This window comes from Ziziphus jujuba, chromosome 8, assembly GCF_031755915.1.
Source record: "Ziziphus jujuba cultivar Dongzao chromosome 8, ASM3175591v1".
NCBI lineage: Eukaryota > Viridiplantae > Streptophyta > Magnoliopsida > Rosales > Rhamnaceae > Ziziphus > Ziziphus jujuba.
The window spans coordinates 11,653,280-11,673,344 of NC_083386.1; the positions used below are offsets into that span (position 1 = coordinate 11,653,280).

General features: G+C 32.9%; 1 protein-coding gene across 1 annotated transcript; it reads left to right on the forward strand.

The window, feature by feature from the left end:
• The first annotated feature begins 2,457 nt into the window (after positions 1-2,457).
• Positions 2,458-13,955, forward strand: LOC112490994 (subtilisin-like protease SBT3). The gene is made up of 4 exons (XM_025071898.2): positions 2,458-2,609; positions 12,488-12,779; positions 13,509-13,627; positions 13,718-13,955. The coding sequence occupies exons 1-4, from the start codon at positions 2,458-2,460 to the stop codon at positions 13,953-13,955; spliced, it is 801 nt and encodes a 266-aa protein (XP_024927666.2).
• Positions 13,956-20,065: the final 6,110 nt, after the last annotated feature.

The following is a 20,065-nucleotide window of genomic DNA, read 5'->3' on the forward strand; positions in this document are numbered from 1 at the left end:
TAAGCCGCCCCTCCATGGCCGGGACACCTGTTTGCGGCGGCGCGGTGGGACGTCACGCGACCGTATGCCGGTTTCTCTCTTTAACCTCCTATCTGGCGGTACCTCGGGACATTGGATACTGTTGGCACCACTGGTATATAGTGGGTGCATCAAGTGATTTTCAGAACTTGGATTTCAAAATAAATATTTTGAAATTGTATTTAAATTAAGAATATATTCAATGTTGTTTTTATTATTTATTTCAAATGGAGGTTTTAAATTGATTTAATCTTCCCTTTGCTTAATTCTTCAATAAATTGATATATTTTAATTAAACAATTATTTCATAAATTGTTTTAATGTGAGTTTCATTAATATTTTTATATTATTTGTTTATGACATTATCGATCGTTTAGTAATTGTTACAAATTATTTTTATTCTATTCCTATTTTATTTCCATTATAAATTTTGGATCCTTGATCTATTATGTTTTAACCGATATTTAGTTGATTAATTGATTCCTTGGTTTTCAGGAAATAGAAATAACGGGTTTTGCGAAAAGGATTTAAAAGGGGAACTTTTCCAACCGAGTGAATGGTGAGAGTTTTGAGAGGAAATATTATTTTCAATTAATTATTATTTATTAATTATTTAATCGTTTGGTATTGATTAATTAAGTTTCTTTTATTGTTATATTATTAATATTAAAAGCGTACAGTAGATAGGGTCACTCACTGAGATGATTAGCATCTCATATTTCTAAATTCCGTTCCCCTAGGTTCAAAGATTGGGAGATGTTGATCGTCCGGGGCGAGCCCGACGTCCCAGTTCATTGCCGAAAGTTCAAGAAGCATTTCCTTCCTTTTTCCTCTCCATCTTGTATTGTTTCATCTATTATTGTATTAATTCCACATTTATTTATATAATGCTCTGTATACTGTATTTGACATTTAGTTATTAATTATGCACTGATTTATTGTTATTCATTTGGAGTGCTGTAAAATTGTGGAATCAAATTGTAGTAATGTGGGAGGAATAAGGGGATGTATATAAAAGTGCATTTTCAGTGCAGAAAATTTATAGCAAGTCCAACCCTTAGGGGAGGTTCTGCCGGATTTTCCATTGGAAGGTCCGGTAGGGTTTCTCTGGGATCAGGGCTTGTCTAGGGTTCCGGTGAGGAATTTTGGACGGGTCTTGACAAGAAATGATATCAAAGACTATATGAGGCCGAAAGTGTGATAGCGAGGACTTTGGACTCAAGAAGGTGGACAGTGGCAACCAGTGTGGGAGGATGTAGGACACTAACAGGCTATCTGGTATCCAGTCTCACATTGTCTATGTTTAAAAAAATTTTGAAGTTAAATGTGTTCAGTGGGTGTAATCCAAGGATGGCTGAGTCATAAGAAGTTCTAAACAAAAAATCCTATACTAAGTGCTCACCTAAGCATATTTAATTTCGGAGTTCTTTCAAATCTTGAAGTCAACCACTTTGAAAAGGCATTGATGTTATAAAAATGACTATCATTATATTTGCACAATCCTTCGTACCACACTCAAATAGTGTAGAATTGGATATCATGTAGTTTGCCAATGCCTCTTACACTCATCCATGCGGGTTGTCATAACTTTCAAGTATAAAGTAAACTCTTTCAACTCTGATATTGTCTCCTCGGCTTTATTTTTAGCAATTTCATCCTCTTCAACTCTTTTTTGGTGCTGTTCTACTCAACCTACTTGAGTTCTTGGCCGCTACTTGTGCCTTTTCTATAATAAGCTTTTCCACCTACTCATTCTTTTGGCATTGAGCTTTGGCAGTTTTAGCCTCTTTTACCCTACTTTTAGCGCTGTCCAACTCAATTTTCAATGCCTTAGCCTTAGCCAATGCCTTTTGAATTACAATATTTACCACTAAAGCATCTGTTTGGCATTGTGATGCATCATTAGAAATCTAGATATTTTGTAGCTAATACCTAATTAATTTTACTTCTTAAATAAAATTGATAGATACTAGACACAAGAAAACCTAATTACAATATTGTCATGTGATTCAAACTACTAAAAACAAAAGTTAAAAAAATCAAATATGAAAAAATCAATACCATATATATATAGGGGAGCACTCCCCTTACAAAGTTTTTTGATAGTTAATCTAAACCTTGTAATTTATAATCTAACCATTTACATTAGCCTACTTAAAAATTTAACCTATTTTGTCAAAATATTATTTTCTATGACGACCAATGTAGGCGAGTGTGGGACACTGGTAGGCTACCTGATATCCAATCCCACATCTTTCAGGTAGAGATCAGGGAATGGTTTAAATATAATGATAGTCACTCTTACAACATCGAAGTCTTTTCAGAGTGGTTGGTTTCAGGGTTCGAAAGAACTCGAAGTTAGATATGCTTAGGTGAGAGCAATCTTATGATGTATGATCTCCTCAAAAGTTCTGAATAAAAAATATCATACCAAATGCAATGACAAAATTTGGGACAATATTGGCAAAGAGCAACAGATCTGCTAGTAGAGGCGAGGCATTACAAATGATATCAAAGCTTATACATGGCCAGAAGAGTGCCAATGAAGATGCTATATGCCCCAAGGGGGTGGATTGTGTCAGTGTGGGCGAGTGCATGGCATTGGTAGGCTACTTGGTATTCAATCCCACATTGTCCGAGTGTAAATTAGGAGATAGTTCAAATATAACAATAATCACTCTCTTAACACCGAAGTTTTTTCAGAGCTGTTGATTTTAGGGTTCGAAAAAACTTCAAAGTTAAGCCTGCTTAGTTGGCTTTAAGGTTCAAAAGAACTCGGAAGTTAAGTGTATTCAGACTAGAGTTGTAACACCCCGTCCCGAAGTACACCGAAAATTTCCAAAATTTGACCAAGGTTGACTGGGTTTGACCGTCGTTGACCGAAAGAGGTCAAATATTGACTTCTTACTCCTGATGGAATTTCACATTGACTGAGGTACCGTTAAAAAGAACACATTGTCACGAGTTCATAGACTAGTAGCACGTAAAAAACGGAGCTACAGTTTGAAAGTTATGAGCAAAACAAGTTGAGGTCCAAACTGTCCAAGGGATGCCGGAGTTGACTTTTTGTTTATGCAAAGTTGAGCTTTGACTCATGCATGGTTGTGAAGTACACGTCGATATGAGTTCATAGACTAGTGGCACGTTTAAATTGGACATCTAGTTAAAAAGTTATGGACATGTAAAATTTTTCGAATACCGTAATATTTTAATATATTTTTACTTGAATGAACAGTGTATGCCACGTGTCGTATTTTCAGCCAAATCCCGTGAGTGATCAGTGTCACCCACGAGTGGCTTTTATTTTGGCAAAACATGGGAGCCAGGAAGAGGAGAGAGAAAGAAGGGAGGAGAGAGAGAGAGAGAAAGAGAGCTAAAGAGAGAAACACAACCGGCCAACTGCCGTTCACCCATTTCTGGCCATCAGAACAGTACACGCACCACCCTAGCTTGAAGCCCACCTGAAAACTAGCCAGCCAGCCAAAAATCACGACCAACTGACCGCCGATGCACCCGGATCGAGACTTTTTCCAGTGGTGGCGCCGATTACTTCAAACTCAAATTTCTCCCTATTGAGTCACCCATTCCCCAATCTACCTTCCCACCAAAAATCACGGCCAGTGGCCATCGGATGCACCGTCGGGGGTGGTGGATTCTGGTGACCACGACGGCTTGTCGAGAAATCGACTTTCCAGCGAGCTTCCAGTTGCACCACCCATCTTTTCCCACTAATTCCGACCCTCTGAACAAATCCGGTGTCCACTTTCCTCAATTCGCGATGGATTGAGAGAATCGAGAACTTGAATTCCGAGAGTTTTTCGGCGAGATCCCAGTCACCACGGGTCCGATCTCCAGGAGGTAAGCCTCAATCCGCGATCCTCATTCCATAAGCTTCGTTTCGGTATATTACTCGTAAATTTTGGTTAACGTTTGTGTTAGTCCCCCCCCCCCCGGGTACTGGGTATTATTTATCCGAATAAAATATTAATTTATTTGAGTTGTTCAATATTGTTGTTCTAGGAGCACGTGTGCATCATGGAATTTATCCCATGGAGAATCTTGGGTTAATTGCGTGCTCGAGGTGAGTGACCCACCTTCGAAATTAATTTTGGGAGTTAGATTAATTATATTGTAATATTTTAATATTTGAATGTTTTTATTTTATGTTAATTGCTAGATAAATTGTGAATTAAATTTTGATGCCCATATTTGAATAAATTGAAATATATGATTGTTTTTGATAAATTATGGAAATCTAGATTTTATGACAATTTGATATTTAAAGGAATTGTAAAAGTAATATTATTTGATTTATTACGGAATTTAGTTGTGAATTTATTTTGATTAATAAAAAAATGCCTTTATATAAATTTATGCATTGTGGAAATTATTTTATGGTATTGAGGATTTGTGGAATTAAATTATATATGAAATTCATACGGTTTTAATATTATTTTTAGTATGATTTGATTTTATAGATTTCAAGAAAAATATTAATTTAAGTTATGGTGCTCTCAAAATATATATTTATGCACTTGAAATATTACCTAGTTGATTTTATGATATGAGAAAAATTATATATTATTGATGGATTTATGCTGGTGTTATTTAAGAAAAATGTGGGAATGTGAATTTAAAAAATGGTATAATTCCCACAGTGAATTTTGGAAAAATTAGGTATTTTAATAATAAATTTGGTTATCTGTTTTAAACGCACTCATACAGTACTGATGTTCTGTATTGTATATGTGAATGAGCGCGCAAGTTATAATGTCTCCCGTAAGTTGCCATCGGACCGAGGGCAGGCAAGTTTGATATTGGCCATAAGCCGCCCCCCTCCATGGCTGGGATGACAGTTTAAGCAGTGGCGTTGTCTGGACGCCGAAGCGACCGTATACAAGTTTCTCTCTTTAACCTCCCGCCAGATGGTGCTCGGGACCTGGGTATCATAGGGCATCACTGGTATATAGTGTGGTGCGTCAAGTATTATTTTTCAGATATAAATTTCAAATCCTAAAGTTTTAAAGCAGTATTTAAATTAAATGTATTTAATTTGTTTTATCATCTATTTCCAATTAGCATTTTCTAAAATGTATTTATTAATATAAAGCAGCATTTAAATTAAATGTATTTAATTTGTTTTATCATCTATTTCCAATTAGCATTTTCTAAAATGTATTTATTCATATTTTATGTCATTTATTTTAAATTAATGTTTTTAAAATGCATCTTGCCATAAAAATATTATATAGGTTGGTTGAATATTTCAAAATGAATATTATAGTATTTTTTTACCACTTATTTTGCATGATTGTTTGTAATTATTTAAATTATATTTTTGGTACTGTTTATTTTGATTTATTAAATCAAATTTTATGAATTTCTCTTTTATGTTATATTCCTTTAATGCAAGTATTCTAAATTTATTTTACTATATTTCATTACATTTTATTCGTATTTGAATTATTTAATTATATATTAAATTAATTATTCTTTGATTTTTGGCGCATAAAATATTGGGTTTTGCGAAAATGTTTTAAAAGGGAAACCTTTCCAACGGAATGAATGGTGAGGGTTTTGGAAGAAAATATTATTTTCAATTAATTATTATTTACTTACTTATTTATTCTCAATTAACCAAATGTACTCTAATGATCGTTGCTTTATAATTGTACAGTAGATAGGGTCACTTATTGAGATGATTAACATTTCATATTTCTAAATTCCATTCCCTTAGGTACAAGGATTGGGAGACGTTGATCGTCCGGAGCGAGCCCAACGTCTCAGTTCATTGCCGAAAGTTCAAAAAGCATTTCCTCCCTTTTTCCTCTTCATCTTGTATTGCTTCTTTATCTGACGTTGTATTAATTTCAAATTTATTTGTGTAACGCTTTGTATACTGATTGGACATATATTTATTGAATCATATATTGATTCCCTGTTATTATTTTGGAGTGCTGTAAATTTGTAGAAACAAATTGTAGTAAAATGAGAGGAATAAGGTGGTGTATATAGAAGTGTATTTTTCAGTACAGGAAAATTATGATAAGTCTAACCCTTAGGGGAGGTTCTGCCGGATTTTCCATTGGAGGGTCTGGTAGGGTTTCCTTGAGATCAGGGCTTGTCTAGGGTTCCAATGAGGAATTTTGGACGGGTGCTGACAAGAGTGATCCTAGAATAGATAACCTTTTGAGAAATATACTGAGTACGGTGGGTCACAATATCAACAGAGATTGACAGGTCCGCCAGTAGAAGCAAAGTGTTATATTTTCTGTTTTTAATTAAACCCCAATTATATTCTCTCTCTTCAACTTTGACTTACATTTTTTAAAAAAACTTATATATACTATTTGACATACTTTTATATTTCTTGCTAAATGGTTGGTGACAATGGCATAAGTACATTGTAAAACACATACATCTCATGGAAGTCATTGCACTTTTTATTTTTGATACAAATTTTTAAAACTATAATTTTTTTAACCGTAACTTAGAATAGGTATGCCACCGGTTCATGAACTCATGCTGGTGAGTTATACGCAATGGTACAAGAATCAAAGTAAAAATCAAACTCTAAATAAAAGTCAAACTTAATCCTATTTAAAAGTTCAACTTAATTAAGCTTGATCAATCAATCCGTTCAAAATTTCAAATTTTGGATTTTTTTAAGGAGGGGTAGTTACATAAATTTTTATTACTAATCAAAAATAATAATAAAAAATTGATTTTCGATAAATTAATTTATGGAAAAAGTTTGAAATCTTTCAAACAAAATTTTAGCTTTTTTAGCTGTACTCATGTATTATTTCAAGAAAGTGTCCTTTTTTTAAAAAAAAAACTCATATATTTTTTTTTTTTTATACTCATGTAATATATATATATATATTTTTTTTTCACTATAATAATATTTAACTTTAAAATAATGAATTTTGCTATGAATAATTATTCATTGTAATGTAGCTAAACGATTTTATCCTACAGTTTCTTTTTTTCTTTTCTGCTTTGGTCAAATTCTTTTTTCTTGGACTGAAGTGTGTATGACATGACGTGTACAATATTATTTGGTTGGCTTCTGTTAAACTTTATTAATTTATTATTATCAATCATTTTCTCCAGCTCTTTGACTCTCAGTAATGAAAAAGTAAAAAACAACAGTGCCAAACATATCTGTAGACAAGAAAAAGGATTGATTTTCTTTTTTGATGTGAATTAATATATATTGACTTACTCTTTTCTTTTTTTATTACAACATAGGAGAGGGGTTTGACTCTCTTATGGAAAAGTAAAATACAACCGTGCCAAACAGATCTATAGACAAGAATATGGCGGGCTAATTAATATATTGATTTTCTTTCTTTTTTATGTGAATTAATATACATGGATTTACTCTTTTTCTGTTTTTTATTACAACATGGGAGAGGGGTTTTGTCAGGACCCATCCAAAATTCCTCACCGGAACCCTAAACAAGCCCTGATCCCAAGGAAACCCTACCGGACTCTCCAATGGAAAATCTGGCAGAACCTCCCCTAAGGGTTGGATTTACCACAAATTACCTGCACTTAAAACACACTTCTATATTCATCCCCTTATTCCTCCCACAATACTACAAATTAATTTCAAAATTTTACAGCATTTCACAGGAATAATAGTAATCGAGTGCATAAATAATACATAAGTGTCCAGAATAGTATACAGAACTTCATGAAGTGCTATTTAATAGAAAAATACAACAAAGATGAAAGAAATATTACAACTGAATTGAACGAGTACAAAGGTACTTCTCGAACTACGATAGCGGCGGAGATTTGGTTGGTTCCGGAAGAACATCTACCACCCCTTGCACCTAAAGGAACGAAATTTAAAAACGTGATATGCTAATCATCTCAGTGAGCGATCCTAGCTACTGAACACTTTTAATAATAATAATATAACAAATAAGGGAATTTAATTAATACCGACAATTAAATAGGTAAATAAATAATAACAGTTGAAAATAATAATTTCTCTCAAAACTCTCACTAATCACTCCGTTGGAAATGTTCCCTTTTTAAAACATTTTCACAAAACCCGATATTCGTATTTCCCAAAAACCAAGGGATCAAACAATTTAATAAACAATAAATATATAAATACCCCAAATATAATTAAAATGTAAATAAATATAATAAATAAATTTTTTTTTTAACACTTTGGGGTTTGAAATTTTATCTGAAAATTTACACTCGACGCACCACACCATATACCAGTGATGCCCTCCAATACCCAACGTCCCGAGCACCGACTGGCGGGGGGGTTAAAGAGAGAAACTTGCAAACGGCACTTCGGCGTCCCGACAGTACCGTTACTGAAATCTTCATCCCGGCCAAGGAAGGGGGCGGCTGTGGCCAATATCAAACTTGCCTGCCCACGGTCCAATGGCAACTCACGGGAGACATAATACTTGCACGCTAACCACATATACACCGGAACACCAATACTGTATGAGTGCGTCTAAAATAATTACTAAATTAATTATAACCGTACCGTTTTTCCAAAATTACCATGGGAAATATATCAATTTTCACGTTTACCATCCCACATATTTTCCTTTAACAAACCCGGTACGAAAACATCGATAACGAATAAAAATAATTTTTCTCGCAACACGCGGTCCAACAAATAATATACCACGGGCATAATTATAAAAAATTAAACCACCAATTTAAACAAATATTTCTCAAAATATTTAAACCAATTATGCCCAAAAATTAATATTCAAACCACATACAATTTATTACTGAAAATACCTTGCTCATGCATAATAATTAAAATTAAATCACAATAAAATCATAATTAAATTGCACCACATGAGCATAATTCAAATATTAATTAAACACCAATTAAATATAATTAATTGCCCCAAAATATTTTTAAAGGTGGGTCACTCACCTTAAGCGCGTATATCAGCTAAGATCCTCCGTAGGATCAACTCCACTACCCGCACGCGCACCTAAAACAGCCACAGTACACCAACCAAATATATTAATATTTTAATCGGGTAACTCCCAAATGGGTACCCGGGGAGCGAACACAAACGACAACTAAAAATTACGAGTAATATACCGAATCGAAGCTTAAGTGATGAGGATCACGGATTCAGTCTTACTTCCCGGAGATCGGACCCGAGGTGGCCGGAATCTCGCTGGAAAGCTTTCAGGATTTGACTCCTCAATTCTCCCAAACTGTCATGAATTGGAGGAAAAGGATGCCGAATTTGGATTCCGGAGGTCGAAATCAGTGGACAGGGACCGGCAGTGCAACTGGGTACTCACCGGAACAGTGACTTCCGGCGAGTCGCTGCGGTCACCGGCAATCGTCGCCAGCGGCGGCGCGTGCGGTGGCCGATGGCTGAGATTTTTGGGGGTTTTGTAGATCGAGGGGAGAGAATTCCAACGGGACAGACGGTGAGGCAAACGGAGGCCGGACGGCGAAGGGATCGGGGTTTGAAGGTTTTCGGCGCCTCGTAGGAAAATGCTCCGATCCCGATGCGTCGGAGGTCCGGTGGCCATGAAATTTGGTGGGTAGGTCGAAATTCCCATGGGTGAGAGACCGGTCAGGCGCGTGTGGCTTGAAAGTGGCTGGAAACGGGTCAACGGCGGTGGCCTGCGGTGGAGGGGAAAAATCACCGCCGAGCTTCGCCGGCTCGGTCTGGGCGCGTACGGTGACCGGCGGTCGTGAAATTTTGCGGTTCGGCTGGAAATGGGGAGGCGCTCCCGTCTGACCAGCGCGTGTAGCAAGGATCGGCCGAAAAATTTGTCGAGTCCGGCGGCCGATCGTTTCTCTCTCTCCCTCTCTCTTTCCTCTCTTTCTTTTCTCTCTCCTCCTCAACGTTTTTGCCAAATAAAAGCCACCGTGGGTGAAACTGTTCACCCACGTGGACCAATCAAGTGACGACACATGGCGTTATTGTGCACTTAAGCAAGATATAATAAAATATTACGGTATCCGGCGAACTTCACACATCCATAACGTTTTAACCAGACGTCCAATTTAAGCGTGCCACTAGTCTATGAACTCGTATCGATGAGTACTTTACAACCATACAAAAGTCAAAACAAAATTACACAACAATAAAAAGTCAACTCCAGGTACCTTTTGGACAATTTGCACATCGACTTGTTTTGCCCATAACTTCCAAACCGTAGCTCCGTTTTCGACGTGCTACTAGTCTACAAACTTGGAGCATCATGCACTTCGCCACGGTACCATGGTCAACTAGAAATTTCAACTGGAATAAAAAGTCAACTTTTGACCCACTCGGTCAACGGTCAACGTGCACGAATTCCGATGTGGTTTGGGTCGGGGTGTTACAGGTTTTTTCACTCAGACCAAGAATTGAACTTTAAATCTACAGGTATACTTTTAAAGGTATAAGTACTTTGCCAAGTCTATGAGTATATATTGCTCTCAACTTTTAGCATTTTGCAATTTAAATCTTCAATTTTTAAAAGTAGTGATTTAGGCCCTCAACAAATTATTTGTTCATTACTAATTTCTTTAACCAACTTGGAACTTGGACCAATCTACAATTAAAAAAATTAAGGATTTCAATCACTATTTTTAAAAATTGAGAGCTTAAATCTCACATTTCTATAGGTTAAAAGTAACAAAGTATAACTAATCCTAAACTAACTGGAAGCATGTATCCTCTTCCAAACTTTATATTCTTTGTCTCTATCATTGCATCTCCTTAATTAGAAAAATTATTAATAAGATTGGATGGTCTCTCTAGATTTTTGGTTCTCCATTTAAATCTGGATTATTTAGAGGGAAAATATAGTTACAAGAAAAAAACTTCACTGTCACATATTCACATAAAAGGATCAATTCACAAACCAATTTAATACCTGCATGCAGGTACTGAAATGTCAAATATATCTGCAAAACAACAATTGCATGGGCACTAAAATGTTTACCCACCGATGTAGCAAATAACATGATCATATTACGTATCCAGAGACTAAAAAAGATTGTTTTAATTTTCCTAGTCAAAATGAATGAAGCTGGAAAGTGAACACCTTTAATGGCAAATAATAATAATAATTTTTATTTGGTATTTTCATATTAATAATGTTCTTTTTATTGATATAACATTTTTGCAAATTATATTACAATTACATAATAAAGGTTAATATAGTTATTTGATATCTAAAACTCTTGTCATTCCATTCAATTTTTTCCTTTATATCAAACAAATTATGGAAAAATACTTTCCAATAGATTCCCAATTTTTCGTCCTTCCACTTTTCTATTTTCCCTTTCTCTTTCGTCCTCATTACTTTTCCTTCCGATGCCTATTTTCTAATAATGACGCCAGGCTTACGTTGGATCCAGCAGTGAATTGGCTTGAAGTAGATTTTCATTTGGTTGAAAAATATTAGATTGAAAGCTATTGAGCGCACTTAAATTTCGCATACAAAGTGGCACAGAGATGTGTGTGGTGTGAATGAATGCTTTAGAGCCTACATCCTTGTAGTTCATGTGGTCAGGTGGGTGAGTTATGACCACAAGATCACAGGTTCAAGAGGAAGTGTGTAAAAACAAACAAACAAAAAGGAAACAAAATAGAAGTGTAGAATTGAAACAATATTAATTTTGAGTCCCCCACACCACACAACATCATGTGATTCTCGTGACAAGAATACGGGGCGAAAATTAGTGTTCCAGAACTTTCAAATCCAGCAATTAGAAAATATGACTCGACAAATGGGAATGGAACCTTCTCTCATTTCTCTTTTTCTCTAGTAAGGACATGTCTACTTTTAGGAGAAGTCTACAAGCATTGTAGTCTGTCCTTTACTTTTAGTAATTGCTATTCACAACTTTTGGTCTGCCATTTGCTTAATTTTGAAGGAATGGTATATTGGTAGGCCACTCTCAGCGTGGCCGTGGCACATAAGGCATTTTTTTTATTATTATTAATTTGCCATACTTTCCAAGGTTATATATAAGTAAAAAACAAACACATAAATTATACCCGATCGATCATCACTACTTCTTCAATGGCTATTTCCTGGCTCTTCCTCTTCACTCTCATTTCCACTCTGCTTGCCACCGCCCATCACTCATCTGCTGATCAACATGACCGAAAAGCAATATATATGACAGTCAATAAGAATTTTAATACCACCTATACGTTCAATATAAATTGTCAAATAATGGCTGTCCAAATATATATATATATATATATGTATATATATAAATTTTCAAATGGAGCTTAGCAAATAACTTTTGTCAGCATAAAAGTTGGCCATGTGGTCTAGCCCTACATATGCTAGTCGCGTGATCTAATTAACTCGCAAAAACTATGAAATAATAATTTTATTAATTGCATGCTTCCGACTGATACTAATATATATGTATAGTAGACTTGTTGGATAGGAGAAATTCGGAAATGAAACTTAATTATACACCGTAATGAATTTGCAGATATTGCCTCAAAGACTCGTTGGACAAGAAATTGGTGAAGAGTAAAATTGTTTGCGATAAGTACTCAAATGGAGAAGGACCGCTTTTGGGCGGTTCCGCTGATTTTATAAGTAAAGGCCCAATTTTTGGAGAAACAAGTGACAATCTGGCTTTGCCTGGATCTTACCTTACTAATACCGACGCTGTTACAACGATATCGAGAAGTGAGGAGGTTACTGATTCGATGGCCCCTTGTACACCTTCCTTTTCATCAAGAGGTCCAAATATTCCAATCACTCGCAATATTCTCAAAGTATGTTCTTAGCTTGATTTTGTTACTGACACTTTTTTCTTAATTACCAAGTTATTACCAATAATGTATATTAATTTGCTTGATTTTAAGCAAATAATTAATCTCCTGTGCAACCTCGTTTTTATGTTCCTATAGCCACATTAGCAGCCCCTGGAATTAATATTCTAACAGCGTGGCCTCAAATCACTCCAATTACAGATTTAGGCGCTAAAGGATTAGGGTATAATATGATTTTTGGAACATCGATGGCTTGCCCACGCGCTACTGGTGGGGCTGCGTATATCAAATCATTCCACCTTACGTGGTCTCTGCTTCTATCACATCCTCATTATGACTACTGGTTTAGGGTTGTTCACCGAGTTTGATATATAGGTGTGGATTGGACTAAACTGGAGAGGACTATTTTCAGTGTATATTAACCAATCAATTTTAAATTGAGTGCAATTTGAACTAGAGAGGTTTAAAATAGTACAGTTTAACCCAATTCAATACAATCTTATATATTAAGTAATCCTTTGATATACTGTCAAGGTTTATTTATTGGCCACACATGATGAAAATGGAGTTATTTTTAGGGTGTAGTACTATTAATCGATGGCTAGCCAAATAATATTTCACAAATTATATATATATATATATATATATTTTCGTGCAGCTAAACCCTTGAGTTCCAAGATCAACCCTGATGCCGAATTCGAATATGGTTCTGGCCTGATAAATCCTATTAAGGCTCTTTATCCTGGTTTGGTTTATGATGCTGATAAGCATGACTATGTAAAGTTTTTGTGTGGAGCAGGCTACAGTGATGACAAAATTTTGCAGCTTATAACTGGGAATCAAAAACTCAAGTGTTCCAAAGTGAATACTAGTGGATCACCCACTGACATAAATTATCTTCTTTTGCTCTTTCGACATCACCTTTAGAATCATTTCCATAGGACAGTTACAAATGTGGGTCCATCAAATTCCACTTATAAAGCTAAATTGGTTGCCCCGAAAGGACTTAAAGTAGTTGTTAGCCCTAGCATTTTATCTTTCACATCTATTGGGCAAAAGTTATCGTTTAGCCTCAAGCTTGAAGGGAAACTAGACAGATTAATTTCCTCTGCTTCTTCGTTGTGGGATGATGGTACTTTTCAAGTGAGGAGCCCCATCATTGTCTATATTGCACCATGAAATGGTGGTGCATGTATGAGAGAATAGATTGATCAGCTAGAGCTGAAGGGAAATTATGCAAATTAAAAGATTTGCATATACAATTTACTCTTGTTCTGGAGTAAATTTGCTGGTTTATAATAAAATTATATGCTGTAGCGGCAATGCAAGGATAGTTTGTTTCTTTTTCATATATATATATTTTTTTCTTTAGATTAATATTGGGAAGGGGTAGGGGAATGGAATTAATTTTTGCTTAACAATATATCACTACTAGAATCGCATTGATAAATGACACAATAAATGTGTCACACAAAATAAATAATGACGTATTACATGGCGTCGCCTAGCGTCCTGCGCTAAAACCATAAGACAACAAATGATGCAGTATGAGAGTCGTCTATCTTTGACTTTTTAGTGCAATAATATTGATTTTTAGTGACGCATTATTTAGCGATGCTTCATCACAATGTCACTAAAAATATATTAGCGACTATTTCATAGAGCGTTGTTAAATATATTCATCGCTAATGAGTCACATATTTAGCGATACATTAATAGAGTCACCTATTTAGCGACGCATCGAAGCTTTTAGCGACCCTCTTAGTAATTTGTTAGATTTGATAGTCCACTTATAGCAACGCATTATTTAGCGACGCTGTTAGGGAGAGTTGCTAAAAAAGCTATTAGCGACTTATTTTAAAGCATCGCTAAATATATGAGTCGTTAAAAATAGGCAATTAAAGGTCACCAAATATGTTAGACGACGTTGTTATGCGTTAATGTGTCGCCCCTTCTTTTTTTTAAATTTTGTGAAAAGTGATTAAAATAGTAAAAATATAAAAATAATTAAAATACAAAAAAAATAAAACTAGCTTCATCCAAAATAATTTAAATACAAAAATTTAACATAAATATTTTTTATAACAAATAAATTGTAAACTATTGTATTTTTTCATAACAAATTTAATATTAATTAAACTTCCATGATCATACACTCATTGAGATGGAAGTTAACATCCTCTTGTTGACGATATTACACCCTTATACTGCAGATGGAAAAATTAAAAAAGTTATAAACACTTATGCAAAATAAATAAAATATTAATCATTATTAAATTTGTAATTCAGTAAATGAAAATTTAAAGAATATTACCATCGTTCTTAAAATTTGGCGAGGCGCATTTCTCCTAGTTAAAAGTGGAAAACATATAATGAAGCATATCAAAAAAATAATTAAATGAATAATAATAAATGTTATAAATATTACTTAAAACATAAGTTAATAAATATACGTACCAATTTATTTATAAGATATTGTTTATCCATATACCCTTGCAGTCATTACAAACATAATCACTCTCACATTCATCTTCATTATCATTTTAATCAATACCTAGCAATTATATAATAAATGAATTGTGAGCCATCATAGTATCTCCAAGAACATCTCTTCAACAAAAGTACGATGTTGTGGTGAAATTAAAACAACAGACCATCTCGAATGAAGTTGATCTTTAATATAAAATACTTGTTGAACTTAGCAAAACAATGTCAAGCAATATCACAAACAAAATTTCTACAAAAGCAAGATTAATAAAACCCAACAAACCTAACTTGCAGTTAAAATAAAATTAAAAATTAAAAAAAATAAAAAAAAACCCAACCCACCACATGTCTCCGCCAACCACAAAGAAAAAAGAAACTCACCTAAACGATGGAGACAAAGAAAGAGGAAACCCAGAAAATCACGTAACACAGAGAAATCCAGCTTCTCGACCAATGACAACATAGGCAAATGAAAAATGAAATTCAAAATATCCCACTTTTCAAGTCTCTCTTAGATTGCTTCCAAATCTCATATCTATTAGATAGTGTATTTGATATAGTTTTAAAAAAGAAAAGAGATTCAAAGGCGCGCGTAAAAAATTTAAAATCCGCCAAAAATTTTTTAAAAATGGCAAAAATGCACTTTTTTTCTCAATTTCATTTTTTTTTCTTTGATTAATTTTTTTAGTTTTCATCTACAAATAAAAACTGAAAATATTTTTTAAAAATGCGAAGCAAAATATCAAAGATTACTGTTTATTTTTCTGTTTTTCAAGTACACCTTTATTCTTTATAAAATTTGCATGTCTTTTAAAATTTTTGTTTTTTTTTTAATTGAGAGAACAAGCGACACATTCTCTTCAAGAAGGGTCGCATGTTCTTGAATTTTGGGATCAAGCGACACATTATGGTCGAAAAACATTGCCTGTTCTAATTTTTATATTTTCTTTATAATCTTTAAATAGTTTTTTAATTGTTCATCTACAAATATATTCATGTAGCAATCCAATGAACATAAATTTCATTGATCTAAAAGCAGAAAATAGTTTTTTCAATGCTCTTCTCAGTTATTCATATATATATATATATGTGTGTGTGTGTATAGACGAGACACAAAATATCTCAAGACCTAATTTGAGATAGGGTACCGAATATAGAATTCTAATTCAACAAGCATTTATTGATCAATTTATCTACATAAGTATGTTAAATGAGCTTAACTTTCATGTATTTGTGGTCAATGATAGCTTACTTGTTTTTAAAAATTGAAAGTCTATTAAATTGCTTTTTCTTAAAAAAAAAAAAATTGAAGGAACAGGAGATGCAATTCCATTAAATCCCGTTGCCTATTCTATGTTTTATTATTATTTTTTTAATCTTTAATTAGTTTTGTTGATTGCTCGTCTACAAATTAAAAAAAAAAAGTATATTTGCAAAATTAAAAAAATTACTAAAAACAACTTTCAAATTCAAAAAAAGTTAAAAATTGTTCGAATGAAAAGGCACCGCAGTTGTTGACAAATGCGTCACCTTTTTGTCTATTTGGCGACTCTTTCTTAAAAGAATTTGTCGCCTGAAATTATATTAGCTAGTTCTTATTCTATTATTACATCCAAGTCATTTGGTCTAATGGTGTGATGATTCTTTCAGAGTGTAAGAGGTCCTGGGTTCAATTCTTGACATAATCCTATCTGGTTTTATTTATTTATTTATTTATGGGTTTGTACATGTTTAAATAAAAAAATTTAAAAAAAGAAGAAGAAAAGGTGATGCAGTTGTTGAAAAATGCATCGCCTTTTCATCTATTTGGCAACTCTTTGTTAAAACAATGCATCACCTAAAATGATATTAACTAATTCTTGTTTTATTTATTTATTTATTTATGGGTTTGTACATGTTTAAATAAAAAAATTTAAAAAAAGAAGAAGAAAAGGTGATGCAGTTGTTGAAATATGCATCGCCTTTTCATCTATTTGGCAACTCTTTGTTAAAACAATGCATCACCTAAAATGATATTAACTAATTCTTGTTTTATTATTACACCAAGTTATTTGGTCTGGTGTTGTAGTGATTCCTTGAGAGTGTAAGAGGTTTTGGGTTCAATTTTTGGCATAGCCCTATTTGATTTTATTTTTTTTATGGGTTTGTATATTTGTAAATAAAAAAATTGAAAAAAATAAAAGGCAATGCAGTTGTTGAGATGATTTTGTTTTTTATTCTTTTAATCAATCTAATGTTATTTCAACTTCAAATAACTATTGAAAATATTATAACAACATAACTAAGATGTTTTTTTTTTAATTTTTATTATAAAGATATTGGTAACAGGCGACGCACACGCTTCATTGTGCGTCGCCTTTTTTTTTTTTTTTAATCAATCTAATTTTATTTTAACTTCAAATAACCAGTGAAAATATTTAAGCAACATAACTGAACTGTTTTTTTTTTTTATAATAAAATATAGGTAACAGGCGACCTACAATCTTCTTTATGCGTTGCCTGTTCTCTTTTTTTTTTTGTTTTTTTTAATCAATCTAATTTTATTTCAACTACAAATAACCAGTGAAAATACTAGAACAACATAACTGAGCTGGTTCATTTTTTTATTTTTTATTTTTTAGATTTTGGTAACAATTGTGCGTCGTCGGTTCTCCTTTTTTTTTTTTTAGGTTTTTTTATCAATCTAATTTTATTTTAACTACAAATAACTAGTGAAAATATTAGAGCAACATAACCGAGCTCTTTTTTTTTTAAAAAAAAAAAAAAGATATTGGTAACTGGAGACGCACAATGTGCGTCGCCTATTATGAATTAGAGATGCACAATGTGTGTCGCCTATTATCAAAATCTTAAAAAAAAAAAAAAAAAAAACAATCTCAGTTATGTTACTTTAATATTTTCATTGGTTATTTGTAGTTGAAATAAAATTAGATTGACTAAAAGAACCAAAAAAAAAAAAAAAGAAGGAGAACAGGTGACGCACAATCTTCATTGTGTGTGTCGCCTATTACCAAAATCTAAAAAAAAAAAAAAAAAAAACCAGCTTAGTTATGTTGCTCTAATATTTTCACTGGTTATTTGTAATTAAAATAAAATTAGATTGACTAAAAGAACCAAAAAAAAGAAAAAAGAGAGAACAGGCGATGCATAATCTTTATTGTGCATCGCCTGTTACCAAAATCTTAAAAACAAAATTTAAAAAAAGAGCTTAGTTATGTTGCTCTAATATTTTCACTAGTTATTTGTAGTTGAAATAAAATTAGATTGATTAAAAGAACAAAAAAAAAAAAAAAGAGAATAGATGAAGCATAAAGAAGACTATGGGTTGCTTGTTACCTATATTTAAAAAAAAAAAAAAAAACAGCTCAGTTATGTTCCTTAAATATTTTTATTGGTTATTTGAAGTTGAAATAAAATTATATTGATTAAAAAAAAAGGCGACACACAATGAAGCCTGTGCGTCGCCTGTTACCAATATCTTAAAAAAAAACCAGTTCAGTTATGTTGCTCTAATATTTTCACTGGTTATTTGAAGTTGAAATAACATTATATTTATTAAAAGAACCAAAAAAAAAAAAAAAAAAAAGAACAGGTGAAGCATAAAGAAGACTGTGCATCACCTGTTACCTATATTTTTGTTTTCAAAAAAAAACCAGCTCAATTATGTTGCTAAAATATTTTCACTGATTATTGAAGTTTTAAAGATAATCATATTGATTTAAAAAAATATAGAAAAAAGGAGAACAGGCGACTCGGAATGATTTTTGTACGTCGCCTGTTGCCAATATCTTAAAAAAAAAAAAAAAAAAAAGAATACTATTTAAGAGATTTGCAAGAATAAACTATACATGAAAAATTATATAATTGAACAACAACCTCGTATAATTAAATTTTGTTATTATATAAACATAGATAAGTGGATGGTTAATCATTTTTCATAAGTCTAGCATTTAAACAATACAATTCAGATAAAATATATGCACAATATTAAAAATGAGTCTGTTCAGCTGCACATTCAGCGACTCTTAATGGATGTGTCGCATGTTGTTTTTTGTAACGACCGTTTAACATCAATTGTTTTGGGATGCGTCATATATTTGTTAAATTTTTACTGACTCGTTAACCTTAGAGTCACGGTTTTATTTTTTCAGACCCATTTATTTCGTAGCGTTGCTAAGTGAGTATCGCTAGATATCAATTTTTGCGTAGTGTATCTTATATCATTACCAATTATGATTTAGGATAGTTGGCATCTTTGACTTATACTTGCAGATCTACAAAATTATGTGTGTTCGCAAAATTATGGATTGATGTTTTAATTCATGAATTTTCCTTATTCAACCAAGCAGTCAAAAGATTACAAATATGAAGATGCTACAATAAGGGAACCTCTCTCAACTTCTAGTAGCTGACATTTAATTTACCATGTTTCCTCCTAATTAATTTTAGTTTATGTCATATCTCTTTATTTCTTGAAAGAGTTTGATTTTTATTTTATTGTCTCGTTTTGTTGATTGATGTTTAAAGTCCTGTTTATTTAGATATTAAAATAACTTTTAATTTAATTATTCTCTGCAAATTAATACAGTAAGCATAGTTTAATCAGATTTATTTTTTGCAATACTTATTGTTATTATACTTTATTTAATTCTCTATTTTTATTTATAGTGACAAATCCACACACAAACATAGACAATCCAAATCTGGCGAAAAAATGCCATACAAATACTATCCCGAGTCACATGGATAGAAGCAGATAACGAATAAACAAAATATCTTGGAGGCCAAAATGAAGGCAAAGT

Coding starts and splice junctions, on each gene's coding strand:
- LOC112490994 (XM_025071898.2), top strand. CDS start 2,458: ATGACAAAATTTGGGACAATATTGGCAAAGAGCAACAGATCTGCTAGT. Junction 12,780..13,508: donor TCACTCGCAATATTCTCAAA/GTATGTTCTTAG, acceptor AATCCTATTAAG/GCTCTTTATCCTGGTTTGGT. Junction 13,628..13,717: donor ACTGGGAATCAAAAACTCAA/GTGTTCCAAAGT, acceptor TCATTTCCATAG/GACAGTTACAAATGTGGGTC.